Here is a 16,854-nt window from a genome sequence, read left to right on the forward strand (position 1 = left end):
TGTGTATATATATATATATATAAATGTGTCACAGTCTGTCCCCACAGGTGCACCTGAAGCAGGGTTAGGTACAGAGCTGATTTACTCTGACTTTCCTTGGCTGGGCAGGATGGAGCAAGGCCAGCAGCTGCACCCAGAGCTTGCACACCCACAGCCTCCTCAGGGGGGCTGGGATTCCTGAGGCTCTCCCCGAGGCTCCCATCCCTCCCAGTCACTGCTGCAGCCCCGTCCTTGTGTTCAGGATTTTGCAGAGGCAGATGTTAAAGCAGAAAAGGCCAAGCAGGAACAACCCTCCCTGAGGAGAGGGTAACTGAGAACCTCAGCAGGAGCCTCCCCCTCCCAGGCTCCAGAGCTCACACAAACATCTCCAGCCTCAGGAAAGGTTTGTGCTGGGCCAGAAGTGACAAATCCCAGAGTGTTCCCTGGGGGATCCCAGCCCTTCCCACCCCGTGCCCCACAGGAGCTCCTGCAGGCTCTGGGGGAACTCTGGCCACGTGCAGGAGGCTGGGTGGGACACTGGTCACGGTACAAAACCAAACTGGAGCACATTAATTAATCCCTGTTAATGCCAACAGCCCCCAGTGGCAGAGGCTCACACAGGGCAGTTCCCAGAGCCAGGAGGAGCCCAGCAGATCTTCCTGTGCTTCCCCAGGATTAGGCTTGGTACAACCACAGCCTGCAGCAGGCACGGAACCCAAAGCTGAGCCAGGTCCCTCTGCCCACCAAGGGCTCAGGAGGGGACGCTGGGGGAGGTCACAGGTGACACAGGGACCAGGGAGGAGCTTTTGGGTCAGCAGGGATGGGAGGGAGGAAGCGCCCAGCCCAGCACAGGAGCCCCCAGGCTGCTTTCAGCAGAGCCAGCACAGCTGGGCAGACCCTTCTCCCCTGGACACGTGCATGTGCTGGATGCCTGCAGCACCAATCCCAGCACCTTGGAAGGGCAGCAGAGTGAGTAACACAAGGCCAAAGAGCAGAGGGACATCACACCCCCTTCCACACAAACATTTCTGGAGCGGGACAAAAAACAAACCCCAAGTAACCCTGCAAGGAAGGAAAGAGAAACAAGGAGGACACGATCACACAAACATCTTCCTGGGATTTTTTTTTTTTTGGTTGTTTTTATTGTTTTAGTCTTTTTTTTTTTCCTTTTCTTTTTTTCCATTTTTTAGTATGGAGGCTCAAGTATCAGATGTAGATTCAATTTAAGCTTTACAAAAAAAACAAAAAATCAAAACAAAAACCCCTTTTGCATTCCATAAAAATTGACAGAAAAGCGCCTTGGAACCAGGCTATAGAAGAGCAGAACTTTCAGCAGGTCTCGAAATCACCATCTCCTGCACATCTGGGTTACTCAGTATTGTACAACCCCCAGGAACACCCTCTCTTCCCTCCCTCCCTCCAGCCAGCCCCTGTGCCCAGCCCCCAAACATACGTGGAATAGATTATTTTTCTTTTTTTTTTTTGTTTTTTTGTTTTTCCAGTTCTTCCTCTTTCACACACCACAGTATTTAATAAATTCTTGTTTTACATTTTTTACACCAATGTAACAAAAGGCAGGAGGGGTGAGGGAGGAAAAGACAAACAATGAGCTGTGGTGATGCATATAAATGGGGGAGGGTGGGAAAGGGGGGAGGAGAAAAAAAAATAATACATGGACTTCTACAGGAACATAGCCTAAGGTCTCAAGAATAAAATGTGGTGCAAAGTAGGCCTCAGAGACTGAAAAAGTTTGTACAGCTTTATTCATGGGGAGAGGATGGCGCTGCATGGAGAGTATTGGATGCAAATTGTGACGTGACCAACAGAAAAGGGCGGGGATGATTCTCTAGGAAAGGAATCTAACGAGTGCATGGCATGGCTGGTTAGCACTGACAGGACTTTAACTTTGCTGCTTCCTCTTCAAAGCCTCCACCAGGTCGTTTTTAAGAGCTTCTTGTTTTGATTTGTCTGCAAAAGTCTGCACAGACCTGTAGGGAAGAAGGAAAGGGGGGTCAGAGGCAGCGCAGGGCAGGGAAGGGCTGGGAGCAGTCCTGGCAGCCAGGAGGAAGGAGAAGCCCCTGAGCCCGGGCTCAGCTCTGCCTGCTGGAGCCCGGGAAGCAGAAGTGAAGTGACCACTCAGTGAGAACACAAAGCCAAACTCACTCTGGCAAGGAAGGCACCAAAGGCTTCCCCAGCAGCTCCGCTCAGCCCCGGCTGCCGCAGGGAGAGCCCCAAGGTTTCTGTTACAGACTGCAGAGCCCAGCATCCCACAGCCAGGGAGGTTATAGCTCCTGCTGCCCCCAGGTCCAGAGAAAACCCAGCCCCACCCAGAGAAGGGCTGGGCTGGGGAGCTCTGACCCTTCTGTTCACCCAGGGTCACCCCAGAACCCTCACCAGCCTTTGCACCGGTGGAAATGGCAGCTGGAGGTTCTGCTCTCAAATTTGCCTTTTTTTGTACCTTCCCTAAGGAATGAGTGATCAAAGCAGCTGAAGAAGAACAGAGACACTGTCACAAGGTTAGTGCAGGGCTTCCCTTTGCCTGAGAGTACAGAGGAAAAGCTCCACCTTTCAGGAATCACCTGGGATCGCTGCCCTGGGAGATGCCTGTGGAGGAACCTCTGATTTCAATAAGACAAGAAATTTCCACTTTTAAAAAGGTCCCTCTTAAATAAATGGATAGAATGGGTTCTATCCAGGACCAAACTTTTCCAGAGTGGCTACCACAGAGAAGTGGTAGGACCCAGCTGGGTAGAATTTCTCCCCACCTAAATCACATTTCACAGCCTTTACAGCACCTGGGAGAGTGGGAGATTTCCCTGCCCACGGCAGGGGACTGGAACTGGATGAGCTTTAAGGGCCCTTCCAACCCAAACCAGTCTGGGATTCTGTGATTCAGAGCAACCTCATTTTCCCTGGTTGCTGTCTCCTGTAAACAAGGCTGCTCTTTGTGGTGGCGATTTTCCAACCATTTTTGTAACAGTATTTCCATTCTCTTGTCTCTGGAGACTTCTGCTGCTTTAATAAAAACATATGCATTTATATTTGCATTTGTCATAGGCTGAAGAAGTGGTTCTTGGCCACTATCAACAAATAGTGAGTTTCCCCCTTCGTCAGCTGAAGGTGTTTGAAAGAACATCTGTAACTGGTTAGGAACGGGAGTGGAAGGTTAAGGAGGCTCAGGGTTAGTCACTGCTCTGACACTCAGAGCTCCAGAGCAACGAGCACAGCACCAGGTCCCTCTGGAGGCTGTGCAGAGCACGAGCAGGGGAGGCTGCCCATGTCTGAGTGAGCCTGAGCAGGACTGAGGCTCAAGCTCCAAGGAAGCTCAAACTGCACCAGGCTCATGGGGAAGGTGTGTGGGTGAGCACACCTTTACTCTGAAGTCATGGGAAGAACCAGAATCTTTTTTTTCCCAAACTGTGACACTCCCAGGATTTCATTCTGCAGGGAGGACACTGGGATTACAGGGAATTTCTTCATGGAAATGGAGTACCACAGGTGTAAAAACTGCTGGTGCCCAAGGGACAGAGTCCTGGGAATGCTGGATGGAATCAGCCCAATCCCACAGCACTCCACGTGCTCCTTTCCTGCTCCCAAGCCAGAGTGCAAAGTGGTAAATCCTGCCCCAGTTCCGAGCGTGAGGATTCCATGAGGGAGGAGAAAACACTGAAAACAAGAACCCCAGCACTGAGCCAGCCCCAGGAGGCTGGGCTGGCTGCTCCCTGTGGGATTAGGGGTTAGTTCTTCCCGTTACCATGCAGGGGCTGGGCTGGTGAGTCCTGGTTTAGTGCTGGCTCACACCTCACAGGCAGCAGGGGTACCTGGATTGGTTTAGTTATCAGGCTGGATGTAGATCTGGCGCTGGGTCAACACTTGAGAAAGTTCCCTCTGCAACTGCTTATACTTTTGGTTGTCAGGAATAGCATCGATAGATCTACAGAGAGCAGTGGGAAACCAGGGAGCAAACAGGGAAAAGAACAGTCAGAAGAACTTGGTAACACAGAGCTGGGGCTCTGGGAACCTCCAGGGAGGAGAAGGGGACGCACACAGGAGAGAAGGAGCAGGGACAGGCTGGAGGGGCTCTGGGTGGTTCCATCACAGGCTGCACACACGGCCAGGACTCTGAGGGATGGGGAGACAGCAGAGATCCAACCACAACAGCTCAAGGCAACATTCACGAGAGAAAGGCTCAATTACAGATTCCCTCTGATGTAATTAAAGCCTCCTGGCTAAACCCTGCTCAGCACAAAGGAAACTGAGGCTGGTCTGACCTGGGCTCGGGGCAGAACCCAGAACCCCTCCCACAGGTCCTGCTGCTCCCTCTGCCCATACAGCAGCACCAATGTTTAATTAACACCATTTTTCTCTCTTCTTCCACATCTCAGTGTGTGAGGGAAGAGCAGAGCATTTATTTGTGCCCTTTGGTTATTCTACATTACCACACTGTGCTGGGAGGTCTCTCTGTACTTTAAAATGAAGTGATTTGGCATCACAGTGACTTCCTCTGTGAGCATAAGAATTACCAGCTTGGGATTTCCATGTCCAATTCCTGTCCAGGAATGAGCAGGGGCTGAACAGCACAGCACAGTTTCCCCACAGAAAGGCACAGGGAGTTTTATCTCTTCTCATACACGGTATTTTGACCAGTGGTGTTGAGAGAAAGACAGAATTTAAAACAAAGTCTAAATACCACAAACCACTCGTGTCATGACTTAATTCTGGGAATATTTTTAAGGGCAGTAGAAAGAGAAGACAGAATTTAAGGACTGTGAAGAATAAAACTAATGAAAAATAATCCAAAAATACAAATGGTAGTTGGGCTGTTTTGCTCCTGGTGAGGGAACAAGGGATTAAAACATTGCTTCAGATTTCTGCAGCAGAAGAGTTCCCTGAACTCCACACAACAACAATTGTCCCACAGCACAGGGAGGGGAAAACCAAGCAGCTCAAGGCTGGGGTGGCACTGCAGGGATGCAAAGGGTCCCCCACCCACTGCAGCTCCCTTACCTCAGCCCATTCACGATGTCCTTTGTCTTTCCAAAATAAATCTCATTCAGTGTACTTCTGATTTTGTTTTCCATGTCCTGGAAAAGAAAGCAGCACAGCAGCTCTTGAGTCCCCCCAGCTGTCTGCAGGGCTGCTGCAGCACCAGGGTCTCTGAGCACAGCCCCTGCAGCACGGGCAGCACTCAGAGCCCACAAAGCCCTGGGCCCAGCCCCTGCTCCCATCCCAGCACTGGGGCTTTGCCACTGCCACCTTTGCCGAAAAATCTTTGCCCAGGATTCTTCTCCTGGGAAGCTGAGGAGCCTCAGAGAAAAAGGAAAATAATCATGATCTGATTGCTTCTCCTGTGTTTTGCTGCTTTGGAATGTGGTTGGACATTGTTTATCCAACAGGTGGTTGTTTGATTGGTTTCATGTGAATTGTTTTGACTTAATGACCGATCACAGCCAGCTGTGTCAGGACTCTGGAAGCAGTCACGAGTTTTCATGATCATTCTTTGTAACCTTCTGTCTGTATCCTTTCTCTATGATTTAGTATAGTTTTAGCATAATATAATATAATTATAATGTAATATAATGTAATATAATGTAATATATAATATAATATAATATAATATATCAGCCTTCTAAGAGCATGGAGTCAGATTTCTCAATTCCTCCTTGCTCCTGGGGAGCCACCAAACCCCACAGGGCTCTGTCCCTGCTCTCCCCAGCTATGGGAGCTCCGTGCACCACGAGAGGGCAGCTTCTCCCCAGCTCTGCACAGAGGGAAATGCACCAGCCCAACGCTCCCGTGCAGCTCCAGGAGCCCAGCCAGTCCCTCAGGATAACCAAGAGCCCAGAGCTCTGTGCTCAGGGGTGACTGTGAATCCTTGACTTGTTCTTTACAGCTGCACGACAGAGCTCTGAGAGAGATCTCGGAACAAAGCAGGTTTTTTTTTTCATTGTTTTCACTCAAGCAAACAACTTTACAAAGGGACCAAAAAAGAAGCAGCTGCCTTTCTTTAATTTCCCAGTTCCCTAAAGATGCATCAGTTGAGAATTTCCTCCTTTCTTGGCTGTAACAATGAGGGAAATCTGGAACACCTTCAGTCAGGACAGTGCAGTGAAACAGCAAAGTGGTGCTGCACCTTCTGAGCAGCTCCACTCCTTGTGCTGAGCTTCCAGGGCTGAGAGCTGCCACAAAACCCAACACTAACCCCAGTTCCAGGGATTTCACAAGCACTTGACACATACTGAACTTTCAGTCCAAGGGACAGTGCTGTAGCAACCTGACTCGAAATAATTCTCCCCAGAAGCGGCTGCAAAAGCAAATCTGAGGGTGGGAAGTTGTTCACTGGTGCTCAGGAAGGGAACACCCATTTTCCAGGAAGCCACTGCAGTGCTGAGCAGGAGCCAAGGGGCACAGGGTGGCTCTGTCCCCACAGACAGCTGGGAGGGATGGAAGGACCACACACCCAGCAATAACAGGAATCAGTAAGTCATTTGTAAAGAAAAATGCAACAAAATTCCAAGGAATGGCACCGGCTGCGGGCAGCAGCAGCTGCACTCACCTCTACCAAGCGGCCGATGTTGGCTATGTGTGGGGAGGAGTCACTCACAGTCTCATCCTTCTCCATCTGCAAAGGGAAGCACAGATCCATCCATCACAGGGAACTGGGGCACGGCAGGGCTGGGAGAGGGGCAGTCACCAACCCCCCCATGTGCAAACACAGCAGAAGGTGCTGAGAAACCCCCAGCACTCTGCACAGGTACACCCTGGCAGGGGAGATGTGGGGAATAAAAAGGCAGGAATGGAAAGAGCCCCTGCTGCAGACAGGCCCCACAAGAGCCACTCCCTCCCCACCACAGAACAGCCAAGTGACCTTTGCAGGAGAAATTCAGAGCTGGAGCAGCTCAGGAGTGCAGTGACACCACAGCCCCAGTGCAGGGCCTGGACAGGACTCGGCTCCTGAGCCAGCTGAGACCTTCCAGCCCAACACCAGAACTGGCAGCTGCAGCTGCAGCACTCCCTTGGTTCCATCTGGCTGTGCCTGATGGAGCACCCAGCCCTGCCCTGCCATGGCCTGTGGGCTGTGGGGACACCAGTTGTGGGTTTCCCCAGGTCTGGGTTGAAGGCACTGAGACAGCAGTTCCTGTTCACACTCAGGTGTTTATGATTTCTTATCAGTGAAACAGTCTCATTCCTGTGAGCTCTGCAGCTTTTCATTAGAAGGCACAAAATGGCCAACAATCTCTTTGGTACAAGGCCTTTTCAGACTAAACTATCCAATTAAGAGCTGACACCTGGATTATTTCCCCTTTTAACCCAATAACTGATCCCAAAGAGCCCCCAGTGCAGACTTTTCTGCCCAATTACAAAATGCCACCCAAACCCATGGAGAAGGAGGAAGAAGAAGCACGAAGAAGAAACCCAGGACAACACCCTGTGCCCTCCATCTTGCTTCCATCCACAACACACTAAAAACCCCAAAACCTCAATTTCTCACCAAGTGATACACCTACACTATTCTCTATTATCTGTTTCACACTTTTGTGGATTCCAGTCTGTCTTGGAGTCTGGGAAACTTTCTCCATGAGTGAGGGTCAGAGTCAGTGCTCCTTGGGGGTCAGGGCACCCCAGAGCAGACACAGAAATATTCCCGGTGCCCTGGGTTTGCCCAGTGTGCTCAGCAAAGCCCATCCTGCCCAGCTCCTGAGGTGTAACCGTGGCCAGGACACAGCCAAGTGCTGAACTGTGAACATCAGGAACCTCAGCAAGATTTGCTGAGACAGCAAGAAAACAAAACTGGGAGACAAATGCAGTGGGAAGAGCAGCCTTCAAAGGGTTTCACTAATCCCACTGAATTCTCTCATCCATCTGCTCCTATCCCTCCCTCAGGGCAGAGTTTAAAAATCTGGGCCAGCCACAGGTTTCTTCTAATAAGCCAAGACTGGAACAGGCTGGGGGAAGCGTGTAATTTAACTGGACCCCCGAAGGCAAGAGATAACCTGGGAGAGGGGGAGGAAGAGCAGCAGGACGTTTCATTTTGCCTTCAGACTGTTCCATGGGATGGAGACACTGCCTGGAGAAGGGGTCCAGCTGCAGTGCAGGGACAATGCAGAGCTGACCCACACAAACACATCCACACACCATGGGCAGCTGGGAACCACCACAAACTGCCCAAGTCTGGGGCAGCTGGGAGCTGGCAGAGGGGCAGGCACTGCCACAGGCTCCCTGCCTGCCTCCTCCACACCTGGACAGGCCCAGCTCTGGTTAAGAAGCAGAATCTGAAAATAGATTTTTTTCTTTTATAAAAAAACCCCTGTATATTATTACATCTCCATAAAAACTGCTGCCAGAAGGAAAACATTTTTATGTGCTCTGGAAGGCCAGATGTTACAAGAGGCTGTTTAATGGAGTGCAGAGTCAGGATCAGCCATGTCCTACAAACAGTTGGGTTTTGTTGAGTTGTTGGGGTTTTTAAAGGTTCCTTCCTGTGGCTGGCACTGCTCAGGCTCAGGCAGCAGCACTTCTGCTGCTTAAATAAGGCTGGGTTTGCTCTGAGGGGAAATTCCCTCTACAGGCTGAGTTCAGGAGCAGCTCATCCTCCCTCTGGCACCCCCACTGCCTGCTGGGCTCAGCCAAACCCCAGGGCGAGCCCAGGCTGAGCCCAGGCTGAGCCCAGTCCCAGCCCAGACCCAGCCCACTCCCAACTCAATCCCAGCCCAGTTCCAGCCCAGCCCCAGCTCAGTCCCAGCCCAGTCCCAGCCCAGCCCCAGCCCAGTCCCAGCCCAGTCCCAGCCCAGTCCCAGCCCAGTCCCAGCCCAGCCCCAGCCCAGTCCCAGCCCAGTCCCAGCTCACTCCCAGCCCAATCCCAGCTCACCCCCAGCCCAGCACCAGCTCAATCCCAGCTCACTCCCAGCCCAGCACCAGCTCAATCCCAGCTCACTCCCAGCCCAATCCCAGCTCACTCCCAGCCCAGCACCAGCTCAATCCCAGCTCACTCCCAGCTCAGTCCCAGCTCAGTCCCAGCCCAGTCCCAGCCCCTGGCTCCCCTCCTGGCTCCCCAGCCATCTGCTCCAGGCTGACTCACAGGGACACTCACTAATCTCACTAAACTCCTCTGGGCCATCTCCAGGGCTCCCTGCTCACTTGGGATGTTTCCTGCACAGCAGCTGCCTGGGCTTTCTGTAAACATTATTTGGAGGAATAATATAAAGAGGGACATTTAAGTTGGATAAACACTTTGTTTCATTGTGAAAGTGTCTGAAAATACCAGCAAAGGTAGAAGGGAACTCATCCTCCATTTTGCTCTGAAAAGCCAACAACACCCACAGCTGCTCTGGCCATGGAGCAAAGTGAAAATCCCTTTAATGAAACACAAACAGCAATGTGTGCCAAGGGCTCCCAAAGCCACAGGCAGGCTGAAGGCTCCAGGTGGAAAATATGTGGAATTATTTGGATATCAGTAAGGCAAAATGTGGCCTGCCCCTCCAGCATTTATTTCAGACTGCAAGCAATAAGTGGAGGTTGTGATCTCTGCAGGGCTTGCAGCTTTGCAGGAATCAGCTGAGGACTGAGCCCACCCCTCCACAGAGATTTGTTCTCACCAGTGTAACCAGATTTCCCATTCCCTTTGCCCAACTCTCCAGGCAAAACCATGGGCAAACCTGGGCATGCTGCACAACCTTCACCTGCCTCCACTCTCTGCTCCCTTCTCCCACCTCTTACCGAACTGAACCTCTGTGAAATCCACAGGGAGCTCAAAGCCCATCCAGTGCCACCCCTGCCAGGGCAGGGACCCCTTCCCCTGTCCCAGGTGGCTCTGAGCCCTGCCTGGGGCACTGCCAGGGAGGTGCCAGGGCCTCACCCCCCTCATGATGCAGAAGTGAGGCAGAAATAATTCCCTGGACAAGCCCTGGCAGCACATCCCTGCTGTCCCTGCACTACGGAGACTCCAGGGCACTGTAACTGCTGAGGGGGAGCTCAAGGATCACAAGAAGATCCCAGTGGTGGAAAAACAAAGTTACAACATCTGGAAGTCGGTGGGATGACTTCCCAGCCCCAGCCCAGTCCCAGCCCAGTCCCAGCTCACTCCCAGCCCAATCCCAGCTCACCCCCAGCCCAGCACCAGCTCAATCCCAGCTCACTCCCAGCCCAATCCCAGCTCACTCCCAGCTCACTCCCAGCCCAGTCCCAGCTCACTCCCAGCTCACTCCCAGCTCACTCCCAGCTCAGTCCCAGCTCACTCCCAGCCCAGTCCCAGCTCAGTCCCAGCTCACTCCCAGCCCAGCACCAGCTCAATCCCAGCTCACTCCCAGCTCAGTCCCAGCTCAGTCCCAGCCCAGTCCCAGCCCCTGGCTCCCCTCCTGGCTCCCCAGCCATCTGCTCCAGGCTGACTCACAGGGACACTCACTAATCTCACTAAACTCCTCTGGGCCATCTCCAGGGCTCCCTGCTCACTTGGGATGTTTCCTGCACAGCAGCTGCCTGGGCTTTCTGTAAACATTATTTGGAGGAATAATATAAAGAGGGACATTTAAGTTGGATAAACACTTTGTTTCATTGTGAAAGTGTCTGAAAATACCAGCAAAGGTAGAAGGGAACTCATCCTCCATTTTGCTCTGAAAAGCCAACAACACCCACAGCTGCTCTGGCCATGGAGCAAAGTGAAAATCCCTTTAATGAAACACAAACAGCAATGTGTGCCAAGGGCTCCCAAAGCCACAGGCAGGCTGAAGGCTCCAGGTGGAAAATATGTGGAATTATTTGGATATCAGTAAGGCAAAATGTGGCCTGCCCCTCCAGCATTTATTTCAGACTGCAAGCAATAAGTGGAGGTTGTGATCTCTGCAGGGCTTGCAGCTTTGCAGGAATCAGCTGAGGACTGAGCCCACCCCTCCACAGAGATTTGTTCTCACCAGTGTAACCAGATTTCCCATTCCCTTTGCCCAACTCTCCAGGCAAAACCATGGGCAAACCTGGGCATGCTGCACAACCTTCACCTGCCTCCACTCTCTGCTCCCTTCTCCCACCTCTTACCGAACTGAACCTCTGTGAAATCCACAGGGAGCTCAAAGCCCATCCAGTGCCACCCCTGCCAGGGCAGGGACCCCTTCCCCTGTCCCAGGTGGCTCTGAGCCCTGCCTGGGGCACTGCCAGGGAGGTGCCAGGGCCTCACCCCCCTCATGATGCAGAAGTGAGGCAGAAATAATTCCCTGGACAAGCCCTGGCAGCACATCCCTGCTGTCCCTGCACTACGGAGACTCCAGGGCACTGTAACTGCTGAGGGGGAGCTCAAGGATCACAAGAAGATCCCAGTGGTGGAAAAACAAAGTTACAACATCTGGAAGTCGGTGGGATGACTTTTCCATGAAAGCTGCCCTCGATGGAAATGGATGAGTCTCCTGATTGCTGAGCACAGGGATTTCCCTGGATGATAAAGGGAGAATGGCTCTGCTGGGGTTTCACTGAGCAGCAGCAGATGCCAGGGCAGCTCTTCCTGCAGGCAGGGATTGCTGTGTCTGCACAGCCCAGCCTTCATCCAGCTCTGTAAAACCGTCTGCCCTCGCTAGAGAGAGTTCCAAGTTCAAAAATCAACCTCTGTGCTCCTTTCATCCCAAATCTCAGGCCTCAGGAATCAGCCTCCTCACCACCATCCTCAGGAATGGATTATTTTAGTTCCTCTACTGAGTTCCCCATGACTTTACATCCTCCCCTTCCCACCTCTCCCCACGTAAATCACCTCCAGGATTGAGCCAAGTTCCTGCCCAGCACACTCCCCTGCCCAGGCTCACCCAGGCTCTGTGCAGGGCACACCTCGGGGAGGCACCTGCTCCTGCAGAGCCCCCCAGCAGAGTGCAGGGCTGACTGCCTGCCAGGAGAGGGGAACCCTTCACATCTCCTGTGCACCAAGGGAAACAGGATCCCACAGCTGCTCCTGCCTCCAATGAAGTGCAGCCTAATGAAAGCCCCGAGTGCGAGCGACACGAGCGGTTCCAAGGTACACACAGGGCCAGGAGCCCCAGAGCTGCCAGGGAACAACATCTGCCAAACATCTGGCCTCAATCAGCAGGGCTGGGAGGTACCTGCAGTCCCCAGGGAACGTGCAAGGTAATTGAAAAGCTGCTGGCACGTTTCATTTCCCTGCAAGGCCTGCTCCCTGCCTCCTCTCTGGCAGTGTTGATGTAGAACAACATTTATTCCTAAAAATTCCAGCCAAAGCCCCTGGGCAAAGGAGAGGCTCTGCCACACAGAGGCACTCTGCAGCCAGGACCTAATGAGCTTCCAGTGTCAAGATATCACCTCAGCTTTAACTGTCCCAGAGTCTTCAGGGCAGAATTAATCCATGGATCCTGTGCCTGCAGCTGGCTAAGATCTGATCTCACTCCCTCCAGGTAAATTAAGCCCTGCACATAGATGCAGCAATTCTGCACACAGGTAAGCTGTACAAAGGAGTGGATGTGACAGCACACAGGGGTTTGTGCTGCACCTCCTGTGTGTGTATAAACACTCACTGCTCTGCTGGATCAGGACAGAATCTGAAATTCTGTAATTGAACTGATACAGCCAAAGCCTGAAATTCCAAAATCCACCAGGTCAAGTAAATTAAAGCTACACCAAGGGGAGTTTTCAGCTGCCCAAAACAGGCTGAATCCTGTGTGTCTCTCCCTTTCCTTATTCTCTCCACTGACAAATGTAAAATGTTTGTTTCTTTCTTAGAAACAGAGACAACAATTATTGTAGCAGACAAATACTGCACTGGGGAAATCAAGGAAAAGTTGGTCAAGGCACTGGAAGAGAGATGTCAACTCCCAGTGTACAAAATAAAACAGACACAGGCCAGGGATGTGAGCTCTGGGCAATATCTGCCCAGGAGGGACCAGCACGGGGCCCCAGGGCAGCTGCAGGAGCACTCCAAGAGAATCCCTGGAATGGTTGGGGTTGGAAGGATCAAATCCCATCCAGTGCCCCCCCTGCCATGAGCAGGGAACCTTTCACTGTCCCAGCTGCTCCAATCCCATCCAGCCTGGCCTGGGACACCCCCAGGGATCCAGGGGCAGCCACAGCAACAAAGCCAGGGTCTTGAGAGAGGAAAAATCCTTCTCAGAAACGAGTGCAACATTTAGGAACAGCCCAAGTGGGAGCCTTACAGGAAGCAGCCTGGGGATATTCAAGACAGGCAGAGCTTTTCCAAATGGCCTTGACAAAGGCAACAAAACCCCCTGGTTGTGTGGGTGCAGGGCAACACTCCCACCTGCAGAAAACAGCTTTTTCTAGAGCCTCACTGCTGCTCCAAACTCAGCCCCACCACGTGGCACTCCCTGAGCTGCTCCTCTGGCCACCAGGTCAATCCCTCCACCAGCACTCAGCCATGCCCTGCGTGCAGCCAGGAGGCCAAAGTGGTTTTGGAGGAATGCTCTGAGCAGAGCTCCTGAGCAAGCCCTGAGAGGCTGCTGTGCCATCACTTGTGAGCCAGGCTATGAGCAACACCTCAAGAGTTTCCTCTCAAACACAAGGACATCTGCTACTCCCATTTAGGATCAAAGGTGGCCAAGTAAATGCTGACTTGACCAAAACCATGTAAATTTACCATGGACAAAGTTCTTTTCAAAACATTACTGATACCTGTCAAAGTGAAACTGTAACAGGCTGCTCAAGAGGAAACTAAAACCAACTCTTGGCGGCTCACTTTGCTGCAGGCTGCATAAAAGGCTGATCAAAAAAGGAGAAGTAAAGTTTGCAGAGCTTGGGTGATGTGGCACACTGGGTTTAGAGCCAAGTCCAAGCCCTGCACTCAGTTCAGGCCAGCTGCAGGTGAATTTCAGCTGGGGACAAACAGCTCCTCCTCACCCAGAACAGCTGGAGGCAGTGTGGAGAGGGCAGGTAACTGAAAGGCAAAGTTTCTGCAGCTTCCCAGTGCTCTGCAGGATCCTGTCCCACCCCAGGCAGCAGAGCCCAGGCTGGGATGTGCCCCAGGCTCCTGTCTGTGCTGTGCATCCTCCCCCAGCACTGCACCAGCCCTGCCTTCCTGCACCACATCTGCACCCAACGTTCTGCTGTGAAATGATGACAGAGGCATCAATCTCCCCCTGAAGCTTGGAGAGGGAAAGTCAAACCAAACCAGGGCCAGCACTCAGGCCAAGGTGCACTGAGGACACCCCTTGTGCACAGGCCCCTGTTTGCCTTGGCCCAGCTGGTGCTCAGGGGCCATGGCCAGAGTCAAGCCCTTGGCCTGCACTTCACAGCTCCCATTTACAGCATCAGCAGGGCCTGGGATTAAATATTTGTCCGGGTCACCATAACTCGGGTGTAATTACTGCAAAAAGAGTCAAAAAAAGGCTCAAAACTGTCTCCAGATGCCATTTTCCTTCACTTGCTTTTCCATCAGCTTCTTCAATGTCAACAACATGGAAAGAAAAATCACCCAGGCTGGGGCAAGCTGTGCAAGACTAACCCAGTTTCAGTCCCTCTCTGCAATCCCAGACCCTCCTTGGCTTCACCTGGCTCAAACCTGCTCAGAACCAGGAGGTTTTTAACAGAGTCTGCATTGTCCTTTGTATGGAAAGCCCCAGTCTGCTCTGGGAAGGCTCATAAAGGAGTTTCAGCTGCTGCCAATCTCTGCAGTCACTCATGACCTTACAATGTGCCTCCTGTCCTGCAGAGTTTATTACTCTGCTCCAGTCACTGCCTTGCAGAGCCCAGAGCAAGCCCAGCTCATCAGCAGGGAGGAGAAGCCCCTGGCAGGTGGTGGGGCACAAGCAGCCTCATCCAAGGCAGCCCAGCTCAGCAGATCCTGCCTGCCAGGGATGCAGCACTGCTGGGATCTGCCAGCCTGGTGAAAAGCAGCTCTCAGGGGGCAGACAAAGTCATTAATGCTGGCACAAAACCCCCAAATGTTTAGGACACGTTTATCTTATTTTTTAGCAGATTTTTTTAAAATCAGTGTTCTGGTACTGCAGGGAGAAAGCACTAAAGGAAGACACCATGTAATTGATGTCCTTAAAAAAATCTTCCTGTCAGTGCAAAATACAGGTTTGTTCTCAGTGGTTTAGCTGGCTTTTGAAAGAGAGTAAGAAAAGAAGTCATCCTGTATTTTTATAATCCTGTTGGAATCTTCCAGTGACAAAGTGGGCAAATCTTACAGATAAAAATATCTGCAACACACATGGAAGAATAAAAACTCAGGAATACCAAAAGACACACTGAGACTTCCAAGCAAGTCTGAACTCCTGCTGGATGTTTTGTATTTTTAATTGCAATCCCCAAAGTGTCAAGCACAGTTCAAGGGGCTTTCTGGCAATTACCCACTGCATTCCCCATTTCACTGGGCTGCAGAACAGCAGGAGAAGAGATGTTTATGCAACACCTCACAAAGCCAGGGCTCTGTGCCTGACTGGGGCTGCCCAGGTGTGAGGAGGACACAGCCTTACCTGTCTGGTGAGGCTTCCCCCCAGGTTCATGGTACCAGAGCCAGTTTTGTTGGTCTGCAGCCACAGCATCACTGTGGAGGTCAGCTTGTAATGGGCAGTGCGGCCACTGGACTTCTCCTGCAAGAGCAAGGGAACAAAGAGGGACAGAGGCAGGAGGTTAAAACCCCTCCTAAAGCTAAGTGGGGGCTGGCAAGTCCCCCACAACAGGCCAGGCAAGTCTAACCCCACTCATGCAGCACAGTCTCTTACAGACAATCCTAAGTGTGCTCATTCCTCTAATTTTCCAAAGCAAATCTAGTTAGAGCAATTCACTCTCCTAATACCTTGTTTTTATTACCTAATTAGTGATATTTATCTGTAGCTCTTTATGTTAAAAAACCCCCCACATCTCGGGATCACATGCACAGAAAGTAACATACTTTCAATTCTTCTGAGATTCTTTTTGATTACAGCCCTGACTTATCTCCATCCAAATTGCTTCGGGGCATTTTCAAAAATTAACAAGGGAAAGAAGTTTACAGGCCTGACAAAGTATTGCATTGTTCAGTGGAACACCTGTGCTCCTTAATTGTCTGGAATTAACTGGGTTTTGTTTTCACTGGGGTGTATCAGCTGCCCCAGAGGCTGTACCTGAACCTCCACCACGTGGATGGAATCCCAGCATCCCTTAATCTTCTTTGATCCATCTCCAGCTTTCTTAATGAGGATCACCCCAGCAAAGCCATGATCCAGATCCCAGAGGTAGACAGAGGAGACTCCACCTTCAAAATACCTGCAGGATGAAACCCAAAGGCAAGTTAAAAGCAAGCAGGACCCAAGCCAGAGTCGGATATCAGTAATAATCATCTTAAATAAGCAGCATTTCTAAGTCCTAATACAGATTTGTTTTTTCTTTCAAGACAGCACACTCTCACAGTTACACACCCAGAAACACAGCACTTCAAATCCCTTCATAATGCAGAGACTTTAATTACAAAACAACTGCACGTCTCTGAAGGAGAATAAAGGCCTGGTGAGAGCCAGAGCTATTTACAGATTTCTACAGGACTTGAGCAAACAATTCCTCTGATTCCAATTACCTACAACAGCTGGTAAAAGCACAAGCTACAAAGTGGGCTGAGAGTAAGGCTTTATTTTACAATCTGGTCTTTTCCCCCCTCTTCTCCCTTGCTATTGGCAAAGTCTGGAAGTTCTTTACAGCAAAGTTCACTAATTAAGACAAAGGGGAGCAAGTAAGTAACTTCATGTTGCTGCCTCAAAAGTCTGTGTGAAGCTGACACTGATTTACTGCAAAGGGAGCTGAACTGGAACCCGGGATCTCAGAAATGTAGAGATGCTGCTGAGGTTTTATTATTCCAGCATCAGGTATGGGAAAGAAGAGAAAATAAGCCAGATTGCCTCAATCTCAGGTGTCTTTTGCTGAAAGTAACTCAGAAAACCAACCAAAAAATGGGAT

The 16,854-nt window shown here is 51.3% G+C and overlaps 1 protein-coding gene across 2 annotated transcripts in view; it reads right to left on the reverse strand.

Moving 5' to 3' along the window:
* Positions 1 to 1,089: 1,089 nt before the first annotated feature.
* CAPZB (capping actin protein of muscle Z-line subunit beta) overlaps positions 1,090 to 16,854 on the reverse strand; it is a 72,230-nt gene continuing 56,465 nt past the window's right edge. Inside the window, exons 5-10 of one of the 2 annotated variants that reach the window (XM_031062911.1) lie at positions 16,029 to 16,170; positions 15,399 to 15,515; positions 6,536 to 6,601; positions 4,987 to 5,063; positions 3,801 to 3,913; positions 1,090 to 1,967 (exon numbers count right to left, since the gene is read on the reverse strand). In XM_031062911.1, the coding sequence (XP_030918771.1) occupies positions 3,811 to 3,913; positions 4,987 to 5,063; positions 6,536 to 6,601; positions 15,399 to 15,515; positions 16,029 to 16,170 (505 nt within the window). In that variant the 3' untranslated portion in view covers positions 1,090 to 1,967; positions 3,801 to 3,810. The remainder of the gene's footprint in view (positions 1,968 to 3,800; positions 3,914 to 4,986; positions 5,064 to 6,535; positions 6,602 to 15,398; positions 15,516 to 16,028; positions 16,171 to 16,854) is intronic. The other variant, XM_031062912.1, reaches the window with a different exon arrangement.

Source organism: Geospiza fortis, unplaced genomic scaffold, assembly GCF_000277835.1.
Source record: "Geospiza fortis unplaced genomic scaffold, GeoFor_1.0 scaffold353, whole genome shotgun sequence".
In the NCBI taxonomy this organism is placed as follows: Eukaryota; Metazoa; Chordata; class Aves; order Passeriformes; family Thraupidae; genus Geospiza; species Geospiza fortis.